This window comes from Panulirus ornatus, chromosome 24, assembly GCF_036320965.1.
Source record: "Panulirus ornatus isolate Po-2019 chromosome 24, ASM3632096v1, whole genome shotgun sequence".
Taxonomy (NCBI): Eukaryota; Metazoa; Arthropoda; class Malacostraca; order Decapoda; family Palinuridae; genus Panulirus; species Panulirus ornatus.
The window spans coordinates 13,624,923-13,643,870 of NC_092247.1; the positions used below are offsets into that span (position 1 = coordinate 13,624,923).

At 46.4% G+C, this 18,948-nt stretch overlaps 1 protein-coding gene across 3 annotated transcripts in view; it reads left to right on the forward strand.

Annotated features, from left to right (window-relative positions):
• The window catches only part of LOC139757114 (cuticle protein 19-like), a 36,531-nt gene extending 22,400 nt beyond the window's left edge, over positions 1–14,131 (forward strand). For 2 of the 3 annotated variants that reach the window (XM_071677208.1, XM_071677209.1), the window contains exons 2-3: positions 9,329–9,412; positions 11,437–14,131. In XM_071677208.1, coding sequence (XP_071533309.1) covers positions 9,329–9,412; positions 11,437–11,676 — 324 coding nt within the window. In that variant the 3' untranslated portion in view covers positions 11,677–14,131. Of the gene's footprint in view, positions 1–9,186; positions 9,413–11,436 lie in introns of those variants that run through there. The other variant, XM_071677207.1, reaches the window with a different exon arrangement.
• Positions 14,132–18,948: the final 4,817 nt, after the last annotated feature.

Here is an 18,948-nt window from a genome sequence, read left to right on the forward strand (position 1 = left end):
GGGACACAGCCCCTGCTTGATGAGTTTTTGGGGACAAAGGCACTGCCCCTTTAAAGAATCCTTGGAACACAGGGACTTTTCTTGAGAAATCCTGGAGTCACGGATGACACTTGTTACTGCCCGATTTTAACACAGGTAACGCTTATGATGCTGCTTGATGAACCCTGGAAGTGACTTAGGCACAGGTAGCAGGAGTCCCATGAAAATGACTAGGTCTTATTTGTCAATTCCTTGTGTTCCCTGAAATGAAGTGAAATAAAGGGGACACCAGGCACTTCTTGGGTTCCTAGGACCGATAACAGATGAGGTTCCTTGTACGATCTGATGTCCAACAGAAAGGTGACGTTCCTGTTACTCCATAACAGATGAGACACAGATAACTCTCGTGTTACTACTAGATTTCATTTAGAAGCAACTCTGACAAAAATAACACTGCTGGTACCCCCGCGATGTTCCCCCAGGAAGCTGACGAGACAAAGTTAACTCTGTAATCTTAGAAGAGACTGAAACACGCGTGTCATTCCTCACATTGCCTGTCATTCCCTAGAAATGAGATGACTAGAAAAGAGATGACGCTCCTAGTGAATCTGGTGTCTCCTGGAAGCGATTAAAATAGGTGGAGCTCTTGGTATTGCCTGAAGTCTCCTGAAAATGGCTGAGACGCACCTAGCACTCCTGGTACTCCCTGGTATCTTCTAGAAATGATAGAGACGCATGTGACACATCTGGTGCTTCCTGGTGAACATTCAAGTCGACTTAGCTCTGGGTGACAATCCCGTTGCTTCCTGATGTTCCCTGGAAGCGACTGAGACAATGTTTCTTGTACGACTTGATGGTCCATGAAAATGGCTGAGGTCCACGTAACGTTCCTGGTACTGCCTCATCTCTTGTGGAGGCGACTAAGAAGCAAGTGACGCTACAGGTACAGCTCGATATCCCCCAACGACAAACGTCTAGATTCCAGGGGTTCAAAGGCAGTGACTATGTTAGTCAATGTTCACGGTAATGCCTGATGTCCTCCAGAGTCAACTAAAATACAATATTGGTGATGTTCCTGTTACTACCTAATTCCCCCAAGAAGCTATTGGGACAAGTGACACTCCCGGTTCTGCTTGAGAATATCTGGAAGCTGTTTAGACACAGTGGCACTTGCGATACACTTACGTCTTGGCTGCTTCTGGAAGAGACTGAGACAAAGGTGACGCTCCTAGTACTGCCTGAAGACCCCCGCACGCGGCATACATAGGTATCAAGAGTCTTCTAGAAGCTACTGAGTCGTAACTGGCGTTCCAGGTTCTATCACATGACCCGGAATCACTTGCAATACAGACTACGGTCTTGTTATTAGCTAGTGTTCTGGAAGCGAGTGATATACATGGCTTTGCTAGCTCTTCCCGAGATTTCATGACGTTTACCGTCTCGCATTTCTTCGTAGCGACCGAAACAGTTTGACGATCTCAGTACGCCTTGGCTTCTTCTGGAAGTAGCTGAGACACAAGTGGGACCCCGATGTTCTCTGGAAGCAACTGGGACTATGGTAACGCTCATGTTATTGGCCGATGTTCCCTGTAAGTGACAATACCGCTAATATTCTTGTAACTGATGTGTCTTATGGAAGCAACTAAGACACAGGTGGGACGCCTGGTGTCTTCTGGAAGCAACTAAGACACAGATGTCACTCCAGATGTCGTCTGGGAGCAACTAAGACACAGGCGGCGCTCCTGGTGTCTTCTGGAAGCAATAAGACACAGATGTCACTCCAGATGTCGTCTGGGAGCAACTAAGACACAGGCGGCGCTCCAGATGTCGTCTGGAAGCAACTAAGACACAGGCGGCGCTCCTGGTGTCTTACGGAAGCAACTAAGACACAGGTGTCCCTCCTGATATCCTTTGAAAGTAACTAAGACAATGGGGCCGCTCCTGATGTCTTTTGGGAGCAACTAAGACAGGTATTGCTTCTGATGTCCTCTGGAAGCATCTAAGACACAGGTGGCATTCCAGATGTCTTCTGGAAGCAATTAAGACACAGGTGGGACCCCTGGTGTCTTCTGGATGCAACTGAGACAAAGGTGGCTTTCCTGCTGTCCGCTGGAAGCATCTAAGACACAGGTGGTGCTCCAGATGTCTTCTGGAAGCAAATAAGACACATGTCGCTCCTGATGTCTTCTGGAAGCAACAAAGACACAGGTATCACTCCAGACATCTTCTGGAAGCTACTAAGACACAGGTGGGGCTCCTGGTGTCTTCTGGAAGCAACAAAGACACAGGTGTCACTCAAGATATCTTCTGGAAGCTACAAAGACATAGGTGGGGCTCCTGGTGTCATCTGGAAGCAAATAAGACACAGATGGCGTTCCAGATGTCGTCTGGAAGCATCTGAAACACAGGTGGCTCTCCAGATGTCTTCTGGAAGCGATTAGGACTTAGTTAACATTCACTGTATTGCATGATCTCCGCTGTGATTGAACACCGTCGACGTACCTCTTATTGCCTGGCGTCTCCTGGAAGCGAGTGGGACAAGTGAACACTTCTGGTCTCTGGAAGAACGCTTAAAGTGACTGAGACGCAGGTGAGACTCCTAGTGCTGCCTGATGTCCTCTGAAATCTACCAGTCGGTTCAGGTGGCTGTCCGGGATATTGGAAGAGTTTCCCTGGGAGGCGTCTGTGACTTCGAACACCTCCGGAACACATCTACACTTAATCAACTTCGACTGACGAGACAGGTAGTAACTAACACGACCTGACTGGACCTGACTGTAAGTATTATACCTCCTCTAACCTGTCAACAGCATATAAGACAAATCTGAATATCATATTTGTTCTCAAGTCTGTGATAATGTTCGTAAAGAAAATGTCAAATCATTAAGAAGAATTCTTAGATGTCCTGTGATATCATCTCTAAGTACTGTAGTCATTAAGATAAAAATGATCATTAGTTTATTGCTCTTTGTATATGTAAATTCACTGTCATCTTCTTCACATTACTGATTCTGTTCACATTTGTTCAAGTAGAGATGTGAGGCGCACTGAGGAAATAATGAATCCTATTGTGTGACCTAAATATATGGGTTTCCTGGGTCTCATATGCTTCTCTGTCTCTTTTATTCACACACACACATACACACACACACACACACACACACACACACACACACACACACACACACACACACACACACACATACACATACACACGACTGGCTTGCTGCAAATACAGACGTATATCCTGTAGCTTCATATTGTGTAGACAAGGCTCACTAATGTTCACGTAGGAATAAATGGAGCTAACTGCTGGTTCGTCAGTGGTCCACCAGCTGTTACCAACCCGGGAAAAAGATAATTTGAGGCTAGTGACATGAGAAGCCTTGTCTCCCCAACCATCTGGTGCTGGGCTCACTTCATTTCCTCCCCAACGGTTCTTGATTAACCTCCCCTCCCCACTCTTTGTCACCCACTCTCCCCTCTTAACCTTCCCCTCCCTCCCTCCCTTCCCACTTTAGCAAGCCTCCCTTCCCCACAACCATACCTCCTTCCCACTTTCTCTCCCTGAAATGAGAGACAGATTTCAACGCTCCAAATTATGCTCCTCCCACGTTGTTATATTTCTATTCAAAGTGAACCATCCATATCTATGCTCCATCCTCACCCTATGCTCCTGTCTCTCATGGCATTTTTCCCCGTTATGCTCCATAATTTCCTGGTGCTCCCCTACAACTTTTTGACATGTTCCAATTATATATATACCACGCTCAGTAATAGTATCATATCTCTACTATGCTCCATTCTTATGTATGCTCCACGTATGTTTTGTCCCAAAGTATGCCGGGTCCAGCAGTATGCTCAACCTGACTACACTCTCCCCCCACCCCCACTATTGGATGTTCGATCCTCAAATATGCTCCTTAGTTTACTTAGTTTAATATGTTCTCTCCTTTTGTATGCTCCATTTTTGGCATACATAATCCTGTAACTTGGCCCGGTTCTCAGTTGTCCTGGTTTTCAAATATGCTCCATGACCCCTTATGCTCCAGTGTGATACACCCCCTGATTTGCTCATTTGATATCATGCTCCACCCTAAATATGTTCCACCTCATGTTTTCCATTTTCTGGTGTGCTTAATCATCAATATGCTCTGTTTCCTGATATGCTCCGCTCACTGGTATGCTCCATCCCAAGTTATGCTCCAACTATGCTCCATTGCCGTTATGCTCAACTTATGTTGTCAAAAAAGAAATGAAATTATTATGTTCCATGTTTAACTTATACTCCATCTCATTAAATTTTCTTACTGTCATACGCCAGGCCCTGTACTGCTCCATCCATCTTGTCGTTCCATCCTTATGCTCCATCTCAGATCGTACTTCAGCCGGGCTATGCTCCTTCCTTTGCAGTCTGTATTTGATAATGCTCCACCCTGAATATGCTCCCACACGTATCATGCCTCATCCTACGTCATAAAATATTCCCTCTTACGCTCCAAAATAATGCCCCAGCCTCATTATGCTCTCCTGCCCGTCATGCTCCATCCACAGTTATCATTTATTCGACTATATGCTCTGCCACCCAGTTACGCTCCACATTTATCAAATCCATTACGTTCGATCTTTAAGAACTCCAATGCTCCATTCCCCATATCTTTAAGAACTCCAATGCTTCATACCCCTAATCTTTAAGAACTTCAGTACTCCATCCCCCTAATCTTTAAGAACTCCAATGCTCCATCCCCCCAATTTTTAAGAACTCCAATGCTCCATCCCCTTAATCTTAAAGAACTCCAATGCTCCATCCCCTAATCTTTAAGAACTCCAATGCCCCATCCCAATACTCTTTGAGAACTCCAATGCCCCATCCCCCTAATCTTAAAGAACTCCAATGCTCCGTCCCCCTAATCTTTAAGAACTCCAATGCTCCATCCCCCTAATCTTTAAGAACTTCAGTACTCCATCCCCCTAATCTTTAAGAACTACAATGCTCCACCCTCCTAATCTTTGAGAACTCCAATGCTCCATCCCGTTAATCTTAAAGAACTCCAATGCTCCATCCATCCCTTTAATCTTAAAGAACTCCAATGCTCCATCCCCCTAATCTTTAGGAACTCCAATGCTCTATCCTCCTAACCTTTAAGAACTCCAATGTTCCATCCCCCTAATCTTTAAGAACTCCAATGCTCCATCCCTCTAATCTTTAAGAACTCCAATGCTCCATTCCCTTAATCTTTAAGAACTCCAATGCTCCATCCCCCTAATCTTTAAGAACTTCAATGCTCCATCCCCTAATCTTTAAGAACTACAATGCTCCACCCTCCTAATCTTTAAGAACTCCAATACTCCATCCCCTTAATCTTAAAGAACTAAAATGCTCCATCCATCCCCCTAATCTTAAAGAACTCCAATGCTCCATCCCCCTAATTTTAAAGAACTCTAATGCTCTATCCTCCTAATCTTTAAGAACTCCAATGCTCCATCCCCCTAATCTTTATGAACTCCAATGCTCCATCCCCCTAATCTTTAAGAACTCCAATGCTCCATTCCCTTAATCTTTAAGAACTCTAATGCTCCATCCCCTAATCTTTAAGAACTCCAATGTTCCATCCCCCTAATCTTTAAGAACTCCAATGTTCCATCCCCTAATCTTTAAAAAATCTAATGCTCCATACCCCTAATCTTTAAGAACTCCAATGCTCCATCCCCCTAATCTTTAAGAACTCCAGTGCTCCATCCCTTAATCTTTAAGAACTCCAATGCTCCATCCCCCTAATCTTTAAGAACTCCAATGTTCCATCCCCCTAATCTTTAAGAACTCCAATGTTCCATCCCCTAATCTTTAAAAAATCCAATGCTCCATCCCCCTAATCTTTAAGAACTCCAATGCTCCATCCCCCTAATCTTTAAGAACTCCAGTGCTCCATCCCTTAATCTTTAAGAACTCCAATGTTCCATCCCCCTAATCTTTAAGAACTCCAATGTTCCATCCCCCTAATCTTTAAGAACTCCAATGCTTCATCCCCCTAATCTTTAAGAACTCCAATGTTCCATCCCCCTAATCTTTAAGAACTCCAATGCTCCACATCCCTAATCTTAAAGAACAGCAATGCTCCATCCCCCTAATCTTTACGAATTCCAATGCTCCACCACCTCCCACCCCCCACACCATTACATCACAGTCTCTGATAACATACTTCTGGTATACGTTCAGTTCCCTCTCTATACCTGATATACCCAGGTTATACTTCAGTCTCCCTTATACTGTGGGGCTATGAATCAAAGTATACCAAGTCTCTCTCTCTCTCTCTCTCTCTCTCTCTCTCTCTCTCTCTCTCTCTCTCTCTCTCTCTCTCTCTCTCTCTCTCTCTCTCTCAATATATCTACTATATCTACTCATCTATCTATCTTGTCTGCTCCTTTGACTATGCACCGCCCCCCCAACCACTATCCACCTCTCACTATCACTTCACTATTCACTGATTCTCCGGCTTGTGTCTCACCTTGATATGCTCCGACCCTTCGTAGTATGCTCCGCCGCAGCGCTAGATATGCTCGGTATGATATACTAACCCTTTTGTTTCGACTCTACCAAAATGCAGCAAAAATTTCTGTCACTTAAGCTTCTTTACGTCCAGAACTCCAGTTATATACCACATACCTCCGATATACCTCCTCCCCAGGTCAGCATATACTTCCCTTCCATCTCGTAATAATTAGTACCCCTCCCCCCACCTCCTCGTTCGCCATTTACTTTTCCTTCCATCTCGATAAAATGCCTCCTCACCTATCACACTGACCCCTCATGCCCCTCCTCCATCACACTGACCACTCATGCCCCTCCTCCATCACACTGACTCCTCATGCCCCTCCTCCATCACAGTGACCCCTCATGCCCCTCCTCCATCTCACTGACTCTTCATGCCCCTCCTCCATCACACTCACCCCTCATGCCCCTCCTCCATCACACTGACCACTCATGCCCCTCCTCCATCACACTGACCCCTCATGACCCTCCTCCATCACACTGACCCCTCATGTCCCTCCTCCATCAAAGTGACCCCTCGTGCTTCTCCCCCATCACCGTGACCCCTCATGCCCCTCCTCCATCACACTGACCCCTCATGCCCCTTCTTCATCATACTGACCTCTCATGCCCTTCCTCCATCACACTGACTCCTCATGACCCTCTTCCATCACACTGACTCCTCATGACCCTCTTCCATCACACTGACTCCTCATGCTCCTCCTCCATCACACTGACCCCTCATGTTCCTTCTTCATCATACTGACCTCTCATGCCCTTCCTCCATCACACTGACTCCTCATGCCCCTCTTCCATCACACTGACCCTTCGTGCCCCTCCTCCATCACACTGACCCTTCATGACCCTCCTCCATCACACTGACCCCTCACGCCCCTCCTCCATCACACTGACCCTCATGCTTCTCTCCCATCACACTAACCCCTCATGCCCCTAATTCATCACACTGACTCCTCATGCCCCTTCTCCATCACACTGACCCTTCATGACCCTCCTCCATCTCACTGACCCCTCATGCTCCTCCTCCATCACACTGACCCTTCATGAATCTTCTCCATCACACTGACCCCTCATGCTTCTCTCCCATGACACTAACCCCTCATGCCCCTTCTTCATCACACTGACCCCTCATGCCCCTCCTCCAACACACTGACCCTTCATGACCCTCCTCCATCACACTGACCCCTCATGCCCTTCCTCCATCACACAAACCCCTCATGACCCTCCTCCATCATACTGACCCATCACGCCCCTCCTCCATCACACTGACGCCTCATGCTCCTCCTCCATCACAATGACCCCTCATGCTCCTCCTCCATCACACTGACCCCTCACGCCTCTCCTCCATCACACTGAGCCCCATGCTTCTCCCCATCACACTGACCCTTCATGACCCTCCTCCATCTCACTGACCCCTCATGCTCCTCCTCCATCACACTGACCCTTCATGAATCTCCTCCATCACACTGACATCTCATGCCCCTTCTCCATCACACTGACCCCTCATACCCTTCCTCCATCACACTGACCCCTCATGCCCTTCTTCCATCACACTAACCCCTCATGGCCCTCCTCCATCACGCTGACCCCTCATGTCCCTTCTCCATCACGCTGACCCCTCATGCCCCTCCTCCATCACACTGACTCCTCATGCTCCTCCTCCATCACACTGACCCCTCATGCCCCTTCTCCATCACAGTGACCCCTCATGCCCCTTCTCCATCGCAGTGTCCCCTCATGCCCCTCCTCCATCACACTGACCCTTCATGCCCCTCCTCCATCACACTGGCTCCCCATGCCCTCTTCCATCACACTGACCCCTTATGCCCCTCCTCCATCACACTGACCCCTCATGCCCCTCCTCCATCACACTGACCCCTTATGACCCTCTTCCATCACGCTGACCCTCATTTCCCTCCTCCATCACACTGTCCCCTTATGCCCCTCCTCCATCACACTGACACCTCATGCCCCTCCTCCATCACACTGACCCTTCATGCCCCTCCTCCATCACAGTGACCCCTCATGCCCCTCCTCCATCACACTGACCCCTCATGTTCCTCCTCCATCACACTCACCCCTCCTGCCCCTCCTCCATCACACTGACCCCTCACGCCCCTCCTCCGTCACACTGACCCTTCATGCCCCTCCTCCATCACACTGGCCCCTCATGCCCTCCTCCATCACACTGACCCCTTATGCCCCTCCTCCATCACACTGACCCCTCATGCCCCTCCTCCATCACACTGACCCCTCATGCTCCTCCTCCATCACACTGGCTCCTCATTTTCCTCCTCCATCACACTGACCCCTCATGCCCTTCCTCCATCACACTGACCCCTCACGCCCCTCCTCCGTCACACTGACCCTTCATGCCCCTCCTCCATCACACTGGCTCCTCATGCCCTCCTCCATCACACTGACCCCTTATGACCCTCCTCCATCACACTGACCCCTCATGCCCCTCCTCCATCACACTGACCCTTCATGCCCCTCCTCCATCACACTGGCTCCTCATTTCCCTCCTCCATCACACTGACCCCTCATGCCCTTCCTCCATCACACTGGCTCCTCATTTCCCTCCTCCATCACACTGACCCCTCATGCCCTTCCTCCATCACACTGACCCCTCATGGCCCTTCTCCATCACACTGACCCCTCATGGCCCTTCCTCCATCACACTGACCCCTCATGCCCCTCCTCCATCACACTGATCCCTCATGCTCCTCCTCCATCACACTGACCCATCATGACCCTCCTCCATCAGTACTCTCCCCCGACCTTCCCTCACCTCCCCATCAGGTGTTGCTGATGCTCGTGATGACCTGGGTGTTGAGTCTGCCAGCCTCTCCCCGCCTGCTGCACGACCCCTACAGTCACCCCCCGGTGAGTGTGTGTAGTGGTGATGGGTATACTAGTCACCCCCGGTGAGTGTGTGTAGTGGTGATGGGTATACTGGTCACCCCTGGTGAGTGTGTGTAGTGGTGATGGGTATACTGGTCTCCCCTGGTGAGTGTGTGTAGTGGTGATAGGTATACTGGTTACCCCCGGTGAGTGTGTGTAGTGGTGATGGGTAGTGGTGATCGGTAGTGGTACGTGGTACTAGGGTAACCTGAGGTCTAGGTAAGGGTTGGAGGGATCGAACCGTTCACCATCGTTTGACTGATATGAATAATACAAACAGTACACGATGTATATGTGTATATAAACAGTACACGATGTATATGTGTATATAAACACTACACGATGTATTATTTTTTTTTTATTATACTTTGTCGCTGTCTCCCGCGTTTGCGAGGTAGCGCAAGGAAACAGACGAAAGAAATGGCCCAACCCCCCCATACACATGTATATACATACGTCCACACACGCAAATATACATACCTACACAGCTTTCCATGGTTTACCCCAGACGCTTCACATGCCTTGATTCAATCCACTGACAGCACGTCAACCCCGGTATACCACATCGCTCCAATTCACTCTATTCCTTGCCCTCCTTTCACCCTCCTGCATGTTCAGGCCCCGATCACACAAAATCTTTTTCACTCCATCTTTCCACCTCCAATTTGGTCTCCCTCTTATCCTCGTTCCCTCCACCTCAGACACATATATCCTCTTGGTCAATCTTTCCTCACTCATTCTCTCCATGTGCCCAAACCACTTCAAAACACCCTCTTCTGCTCTCTCAACCATGCTCTTTTTATTTCCACACATCTCTCTTACCCTTACGTTACTCACTCGATCAAACCACCTCACACCACACATTGTCCTCAAACATCTCATTTCCAGCACATCCATCCTCCTGCGCACAACTCTATCCATAGCCCACGCCTCGCAACCATACAACATTGTTGGAACCACTATTCCTTCAAACATACCCATTTTTGCTTTCCGAGATAATGTTCTCGACTTCCACACATTCTTCAAGGCCCCCAGAATTTTCGCCCCCTCCCCCACCCTATGATCCACTTCCGCTTCCATGGTTCCATCCGCTGCCAGATCCACTCCCAGATATCTAAAACACTTCACTTCCTCCAGTTTTTCTCCATTCAAACTCACCTCCCAATTGACTTGACCCTCAACCCTAGTGTACCTAATAACCTTGCTCTTATTCACATTTACTCTTAACTTTCTTCTTTCCACACTTTACCAAACTCAGTCACCAGCTTCTGCAGTTTCTCACATGAATCAGCCACCAGCGCTGTATCATCAGCGAACAACAACTGACTCACTTCCCAAGCTCTCTCATCCCCAACAGACTTCATACTTGCCCCTCTTTCCAAAACTCTTGCATTTACCTCCCTAACAACCCCATCCATAAACAAATTAAACAACCATGGAGACATCACACACCCCTGCCGCAAACCTACATTCACTGAGAACCAATCACTTTCCTCTCTTCCTACACGTACACATGCCTTACATCCTCGATAAAAACTTTTCACTGCTTCTAACAACTTTCCTCCCACACCATATATTCTTAATACCTTCCACAGAGCATCTCTATCAACTCTATCATATGCCTTCTCCAGATCCATAAATGCTACATACAAATCCATTTGCTTTTCTAAGTATTTCTCACATACATTCTTCAAAGCAAACACCTGATCCACACATCCTCTACCACTTCTGAAACCACACTGCTCTTCCCCAATCTGATGCTCTGTACATGCCTTCACCCTCTCAATCAATACCCTCCCATATAATTTACCAGGAATATAAACTACACGATGTATATAAATAAACACTACACGATGTACATGTGTGTATATAAACACTACACGATGTATATGTGTATATAAACTACACGATGTATATGAATAAACACTACACGACGTACATGTGTGTATATAAACACTACACGATGTATATGTGTGTATATAACCTGCGACATTGGCACCGCACAGATCCCATATGAATTCCGCTACGGTGTCCGAGACCAGTACTACGGCACCGACTTCGGCCACGAGGAAGAGAGCAACGGGGCCTCTGTGAGGGGTCGCTACTACGTCCTGCTGCCTGATGGTCGCCGGCAGGTGGTCACCTACACGGCCGACCACCAGAGGGGCTTCATCGCCACCGTCACCTACGAGAACGTCGGCTTCCGACCCCAGGGCCCGGTGGCGCACGGCAACACTTACGGATAGGCCGCCTCCCGAAGCAGCCTCTCGCTATAACGTTAATGGAGGAAAAAATATTTTAAACTTGTTTGTTATCCAGTTATTTGTTTGTGACCGTGATGTCAAGGGTGTTCAGCGCGCGCGACGTCATAAAATGTTGGTAGATAAGATGTCAGAAATGTTCGTGGCACAGAGTCAGGCATGTTTGTGACTGTGATGTCAAGACTTGTTTGTGTGTTGTGATGTCAGACATACTGGTGGCTCTGGTGTCAGAGCGTGTAAGTGGTTGTGATGTCACAATTGTTTGTGTGTTGTGATGTCAGACATATTGTTGGCTCTGGTTGTCAGCAATATCAATGGTCATGATTTGTCAGATATGAAACTTGACCGATAGTGAATCCATCGCTTTTGTGTACATATATATATTTTCCACCGATTTCCTGTTCCTATATATTGTTGTTATCAGGTAAGAGACAGTCATGACCCGTTGTGATGATCTAGTCTCTATGTAGAGTGTTAACCCAGTCTTGTGTGACTGACCCAAGTAAAAAGACGAGATACAGACTCTCTCTCTCTCTCTCTCATGTAACACATGGACTAGTGTGAGTAATGACATGATGTATGACCAAACACTCTCCAACTACTGACGGAGGACATTCGACCATCGATTACGAACGTCGTGGTTGTCTGTCGACCTAAGGAACTGATTGATCGACTTAACTGACCCCCCCCTCCTCCTCCTTCCCCTCACACTTGGATCCATCGACCACATAAAGCGCCTCTGTCAGTGTGATGAATCCTGACGTGTCGACTTAATCAACTGTCGAAGTATTCAGTTTAACATGTCGATCGAACTCATCGATCAGTCGATTTCATACAGTGCCCTGTCGATATGATGCTCTCCTTATCGACGTAACTCGCCAACCTGACACACACACACTCGACCTTATGTAATCATTTCTCATTGAGGAGCAGCAAGCTGCCTAGCTTTGTCATTCGCCCTCGCTACTTTAGCCTCCTCACGAAAACATTGCAACGTACGTAAAAAAAGATAGCGAAAAAAAAGCCCAAAAGAATATTATAGTTATGGCTGAAGCGAGAGAGTGTTATTACCCAATCAAATGGTCCATTCATTATAGAAAACGGTGAGTTGGTTCATTACACTGAAGCCATGTCTCAGATCTAGACCCACTGGGAGCAAAGAAGAACATTCTGCAACATCTGAACAAACATATTTATCATATACTCTCAGCAATGAATGGAATGCAGTGTAATGCCTGTGCTGTCTCAGATAACATCAAAGAAAAGGGATATGTATTATCCAAGAACTATGGACACAGCTTGAAATGATTGAGCCATTTCGTTTCTGTAAGTCATTTGCTATAGGCAAATCTTCAGGATGACTGGATACTTGCTACTACCTAACCAGAAGCAAAGCTAACAAGCCCCAGCCCAGAAATTATCGCTGAATTAGCTTGACGTCCGTAGTGGGTAAGATTATGAAAACCATCTTTAGGAATACGACTGAAGATCATAGTGAGGACAGTCACATGGTCAGTGGTGCGTTGCTTGGCCATCAAGCCAAAATGTTGACGTTTGATTCATATGCCTGATTTGTTGATGATGTAATCAGTGTGTACAGTGAAGTAATCTGGTTGATGGCTTTACCCACTGACCTGTCGACTTTACCCACTGCCCTTTCAACCTTACCTCCTGACCTGTCGACTTTACCCTCTAACCTGTCGATCTTACAGCCTGACCTTACCCACTGACTTGCCTACTTTACCCACTGACTTCTCTACCTTACCCAACGACCTGGCGACCTTACCTACTGACCTGTCGACCTTATCCACTGACCTCTCTACCTTACCCACTGGCATCCAACCTCACCTATTGATCTGTCGACCTTATCCTCTAACCTATCGACATACCTGATGGACCTTTTGGCCATCAAGGCTGACCTGTATTGACCTGACACAATAACCTCACAAACTTGGATTCTACCGTGGGGAAGGATAGTAAAGTACACAGAAACATGTCGACCTCAGAGGCAAGACTCTCTACACTCGACGCACTATAAATGGTGATTCGACTTCATACGCTAGACTTCGTGCTCGACATTCATCTATCGACTTCAGCTGCTGACCTGACGACGTGAAAATCACTATCGATCAATATACTTTCATTTTTCTCCATCATAATGTCTCACCTGTCGACCCCTCGACATGTCGATTGTGTCTTGTGGACATGCGACTCTCAACTTTCGCCTCCATATTACACCTGCACCACTGACATATCGACCAATGGCATGGCAGACATATTCTCTGTCTTACCTCCAATTCGCCAATGGCATCTGACCTGACCTGACCTCTGGGTCGCACAGAGACCAGGTCATTATCGTAACCCCCCCACCCCCCTCCCTCCCCCCCTCCATTGTGCGGGCCTCAGCCAAAAACACAATACGTAATAAATACTGAGTTTCAAATCGTGATTTTCTTATAGCGTATGTATGCCTTACGCCCTCACCTCTGGCACAACACCTGAAGTGCGCATTCCCATCACTAACATATTAATTATGACCCTTGAGCACGACGCTTACGACCCGTGGCTATGATAGGCCGAGGCTTCCCTCACACTCAAAAGTCGTATCAATGCGTTCAAGAATTGTTTTCTCTTTATTTTACATGGCTGTAATGTTGCTTTGATACATGGTTTAATAGAACATAGATTCATACCTTGTGTGTGTGTGTGTGTGTGTGTGTGTGTGTGTGTCGACCCCCGCCTCTGCCGAATTCCGTACAGACAAAATTGCCCAAAACTCATCTCAGTCTGCTACCGTCCACCAGACTGGGCCAGGAATTACGTATAAATGAGACTGCTTCATCCCAAACTACTCTCAAGTAGTTAATGGTACTCCTGGCTTATACATATGCTTAACCTATCATGTACAGAAGTACATGCATGACAAATGGTGTTCAGTTTACAAAATAACTGCTCTGGATCTGTGTCGAGGCTTCGCCAACTACTGAGTCAACCCTGATATAACCAATAACTAGTAAACTCTTACAGACTTCTTAACACAGGTCAAGAAACACTGCCAAATACCTGGAGTAGAGTTTACAATACCAGTCTGGTCACAAGATCAATGGAGAAATACAATCACCCTATTGTGAAGCCTCATCCAGAGTCTTCCTTCCTCTAGACCTGCCGGCTGACTGAGGAGTTAGTAAGGTCGCCAAGCTGGCAAGCCACTTTAGCCGATTGTTCACATAATATGACGCGCGCGGCAGACTAAAGATTACATCATGTACCGGTAGTCTGTCGAAGTAATTCGTGGAGACCCACAGGTGTAGGGTGTGGGTACTGGTCTGGTAACGGTGGAAAAACTTCACTGCCAAACGTACGATAAACCGTAATGTTGCCTAACTTACAAGGAGGCCCCTATCTATACTAGGCTCACACACACACTCACACACACACACCTAATGTGATATGAGATGGAAAAGAAATTCAGAGGTGTTTTTTTCCCCTTCTGTCAATGTGTTACATATGTTTCAGCTGACAAGTAAAATGCAGTAGACTACATATAGTATCCGATTCCTTGATTATGCATCACTGGAGAAGTCCCTGATATATAGGAGCACTTTGATGTGTGTGTGTGTGTGACGAGGGAAGTGACTGAAATCGGTGGTATTTTCTGTGGGTTTAGTAGTGTTGGAGGCAGGTCAAACGGTTCCATCGACTGAAATGGTGACAGAGTAGACGATCCATGAGGTTTGTGTTAACAAGACACGCTAGTCCATCCTCCTCCCAGTAAACCCAGAAGGACATCACATCTTGGCCCTGCAGGCCAGGGTCTACGTTGATAGCTCATACTATACAGTCATAATTGACGGACATATTTATATTTCAGCAAATGTGCGTGCGTATGACCGGCCGGATTCGATAGAACTGATTCATACATGTTCAAGTATGTGGGCACTACATTACGAACTGTTATGTTCTTAGTTCTCCATCACTGTTACCAACCATATCTGTTATCATTAGCCGTCACTTTATGTATCACGGAGTGTGAAAAGCTCCCTACTATATTCTACATGAACACAAATGGTCTTCATCCTCTCCAACAAGCCTTTATTGTAAGTTTGATATTAAAAAGCTATTATTGACAAAAGTCAGATGTGACTTATACAAAGAAAATACAGTGGGCCTCAGTTTACAACCAAGCTCCAAAGAACAAGCCAGAAATTTGCTACAGTTCTCTGAACCACACCTTTCTGCCTCTGCTGAAGCTGCATAAACTTTAAGGTTATAGCCTCTGTGGCTTAATACCACCTTTTCAGTGGTACTTACTCCCCCTCTTAATGTGTATTTAGGTTTTATTTGTATCAGCATTCTTAATCACTAATAGTGCTTCTACAACGTACATTATGCCCTAAATAACCTCAAGGTCAGCAGATGTCTGCAAAGACGAACATGGCTGCTGCTTACCGACCCTAGGCTATAACCACCTAGTGGCTACCTGCCTAACTCACACACTTCCCACACATCAAAGCCACACACACACCGATCCGTGGTAATGTGACAGTTTATATTCCATTTATATAAGATATTAGAACCGTATGCCTTATTTGTTATGTTCTCTGGCATGAACAAAGATCTGCTTCGTGAATGCAGGTTACAGTCATAAGAACCTTAGGAAACGGAAATTTTGAGAACTGGTCATTTCAAATACCAATATAGTTCAATGCAGGTTTCATACTCTCGATAGTAATGATATGTTTGATGTTTCCTCAACATTAATAACTGACATTAAACTTTAGGATAATAGTAACTCCAGTAAGGTTAATAATCGCAGTAGGAATGTCCTATGTAAAGTAAAACAATTTCTGTGAAGAAACAGTGACTGTAGTTGAGAGTGTATTCAGATCCCATGAAATATGGAATGGACAACAACATTATTGATGGATGGTTGCAATTATTGATTACCCCACACCGCATTTGTTAGCCATAGATGGCGGGAGAGTAGCGGTGTATGTGGGGACATGTTATGTGCAATGGTTGAGGACTGTGGTGGAATATATCGTAGATTTACGGGAATGATAGTGATGTCTGAACATACATGACGGAGGATAACGCTGACGAGGGAGGGCTGGGATGAGCAAGAAGAGGCATATGAGATCGTTTGGTTATTCAGGGACGTAGTGTTATTCCAGCTGCGATGTTTCACTTAGCTGCATAAACACTATCGTTCATGGGTACGGTAGAGCCATGGTCACTTCCCCAGATGTTGCAGGTGACGTGACCGCCTCTGGCGACTTCGTAGATATTCTCCGGAACGTATCTTGTGTGCCAGCAATGTTGCCTCTCATGTGTGCAGGATAAATAGGTTTTCTCATCACAGAATATAATTCGTACCAACACTGCATTACTCTGATGCACACCAGCTTTGTGAAGTCGGTTTCGCACTGTACTTCAAACTGAAACAGAGTTGCAGGTCGCCCTGGAGAGCTACAGCAATGGGCTTGGAATCCTCTGTTAATGCTGGAAGGATACGTTGATCTTCCTCAGTTGGGGTTTTCTTGGGTTCACTTGGCCCGGACGATGTCGTAAATTCCCCTCCTCGAGCCATTTCCTTCACCATTTGTAACCTGTACTCTGCGAAACACCAAGTTCCAATGCTATGTCAGGGGCGGACCGACCACCTTCCTTCATGCCAATAATTCTACCTCTGCGAGTTAGTTTATCGTGAAGGCGGTCCATTCCCAATGATGACAAACTTGCTACTGCTGTCAAGACTCGAAACTGGTGCCGAACCATTGAGGTAAACCTCCTTCATACCTTGCTTTCCAAGTTCGTATGAACAACACTGTTTCAACCATTATTCGAAGCCGAAACGTTGAACGTTGATATGGGACGGAGAGTTGGCGTGAGTGGGTCAGGACGTAACAGTGAGTTTGTGTATCACGATGAGTGTGTGCAGGGAAGGGAATAATGAGTGACAAGTTCGCTGCTATGGCCTAAAATACGTCGAGGTAAATGAGTAACGTAGATAAGGTTATCATTGATATTGGCTAGTAAGGTGATAATTGACTGGTGTTATTAAGCACTTTACTATTTTATAATAACTTCTGCTTTGTTCCCATTGTTAATTTTTCCCTCACAACCATCATACACCCCCGACCTCTGTTTGTTTCTCTCCCTCCCCCTCCTTTGGTCTCCTCTACCCCTCCTTGCTTGCAAGCATCATCGAACGTAGTCTGGAATTATTTATATTTACCCTTTATAATCAAGCACTCAACAATGTCATACATCTGAATCATGACACTGAACTGGTCAGTGTTAAATGGAGTCTATGTTTTTTCATAGGTTTCTAAACTTACTTTTCACCACCCATTACTGTACGACAACTGCGACGGGCTAGCCTATGTGTGATTTTACTACACACACAACTTTGGGACGTTTTATATTTAAATTCTGATCCATGTGTTTTATTTCATTTTCCTCATATCTTACTACTATATGTAAGACAAACGATCTTCATCATAGCTGTGAGCATCTCATACGATGTAGTGTTACCACATCTCCACCTTACCTTACACCCGTCAACACTCTCCGACTCTGCTAACTTATACGGCAGCCTGCACCATGTCTTTAGTCCTATGTGTGTAAGCGCGCGCGAGCACACACACACACACACACACACACACAAAAGCCATGGCCTGTACCAAACAGCCATTTTATCGACTAGACGTGGGAAGATGAACAGCTGGGTGGATTGTGGACCGAGTGCCGCAGTTATGATTCGAACCTATGCGAGTTTGATCTCAGGCGGCTCGTGCATGCCTACCTGGTCAGCAACGCTAACCGTTACACCACGGAGGTCCTTAACATATGTCTGGAGATGCCGGGGATCGAACCCTGGACCTTTCTTGTAGCAACCCACTTTGTAATTACCTGTTTGTGTTGCACGTAAAGGGAGTCCTACATTCTTGGGGCCACGTTTCTTGAACAATCTCTGCTATCATTCAACGTTTTGAACTTCTGTACGCTGTCAACTCTTCTTACTCATGATTAAGCTTGATCCCTTTCATCCACCACGCTAACACTATAAAAGTACTCCTTTTCGTCCTATTCCAACAAGCATATTCTCTAATTTCATGTTATGTTCACTGGTTGTTCTGTCCCTGCATCTCTCGAAGAACTATTTACCCCTCACGTCATCGAGCTGGTTTAGAAAACTTAAAGGCTGTGATCAAGTTAGCCCCGACTCTCCTCTCTTCCAAAGGCAGCCTGTTC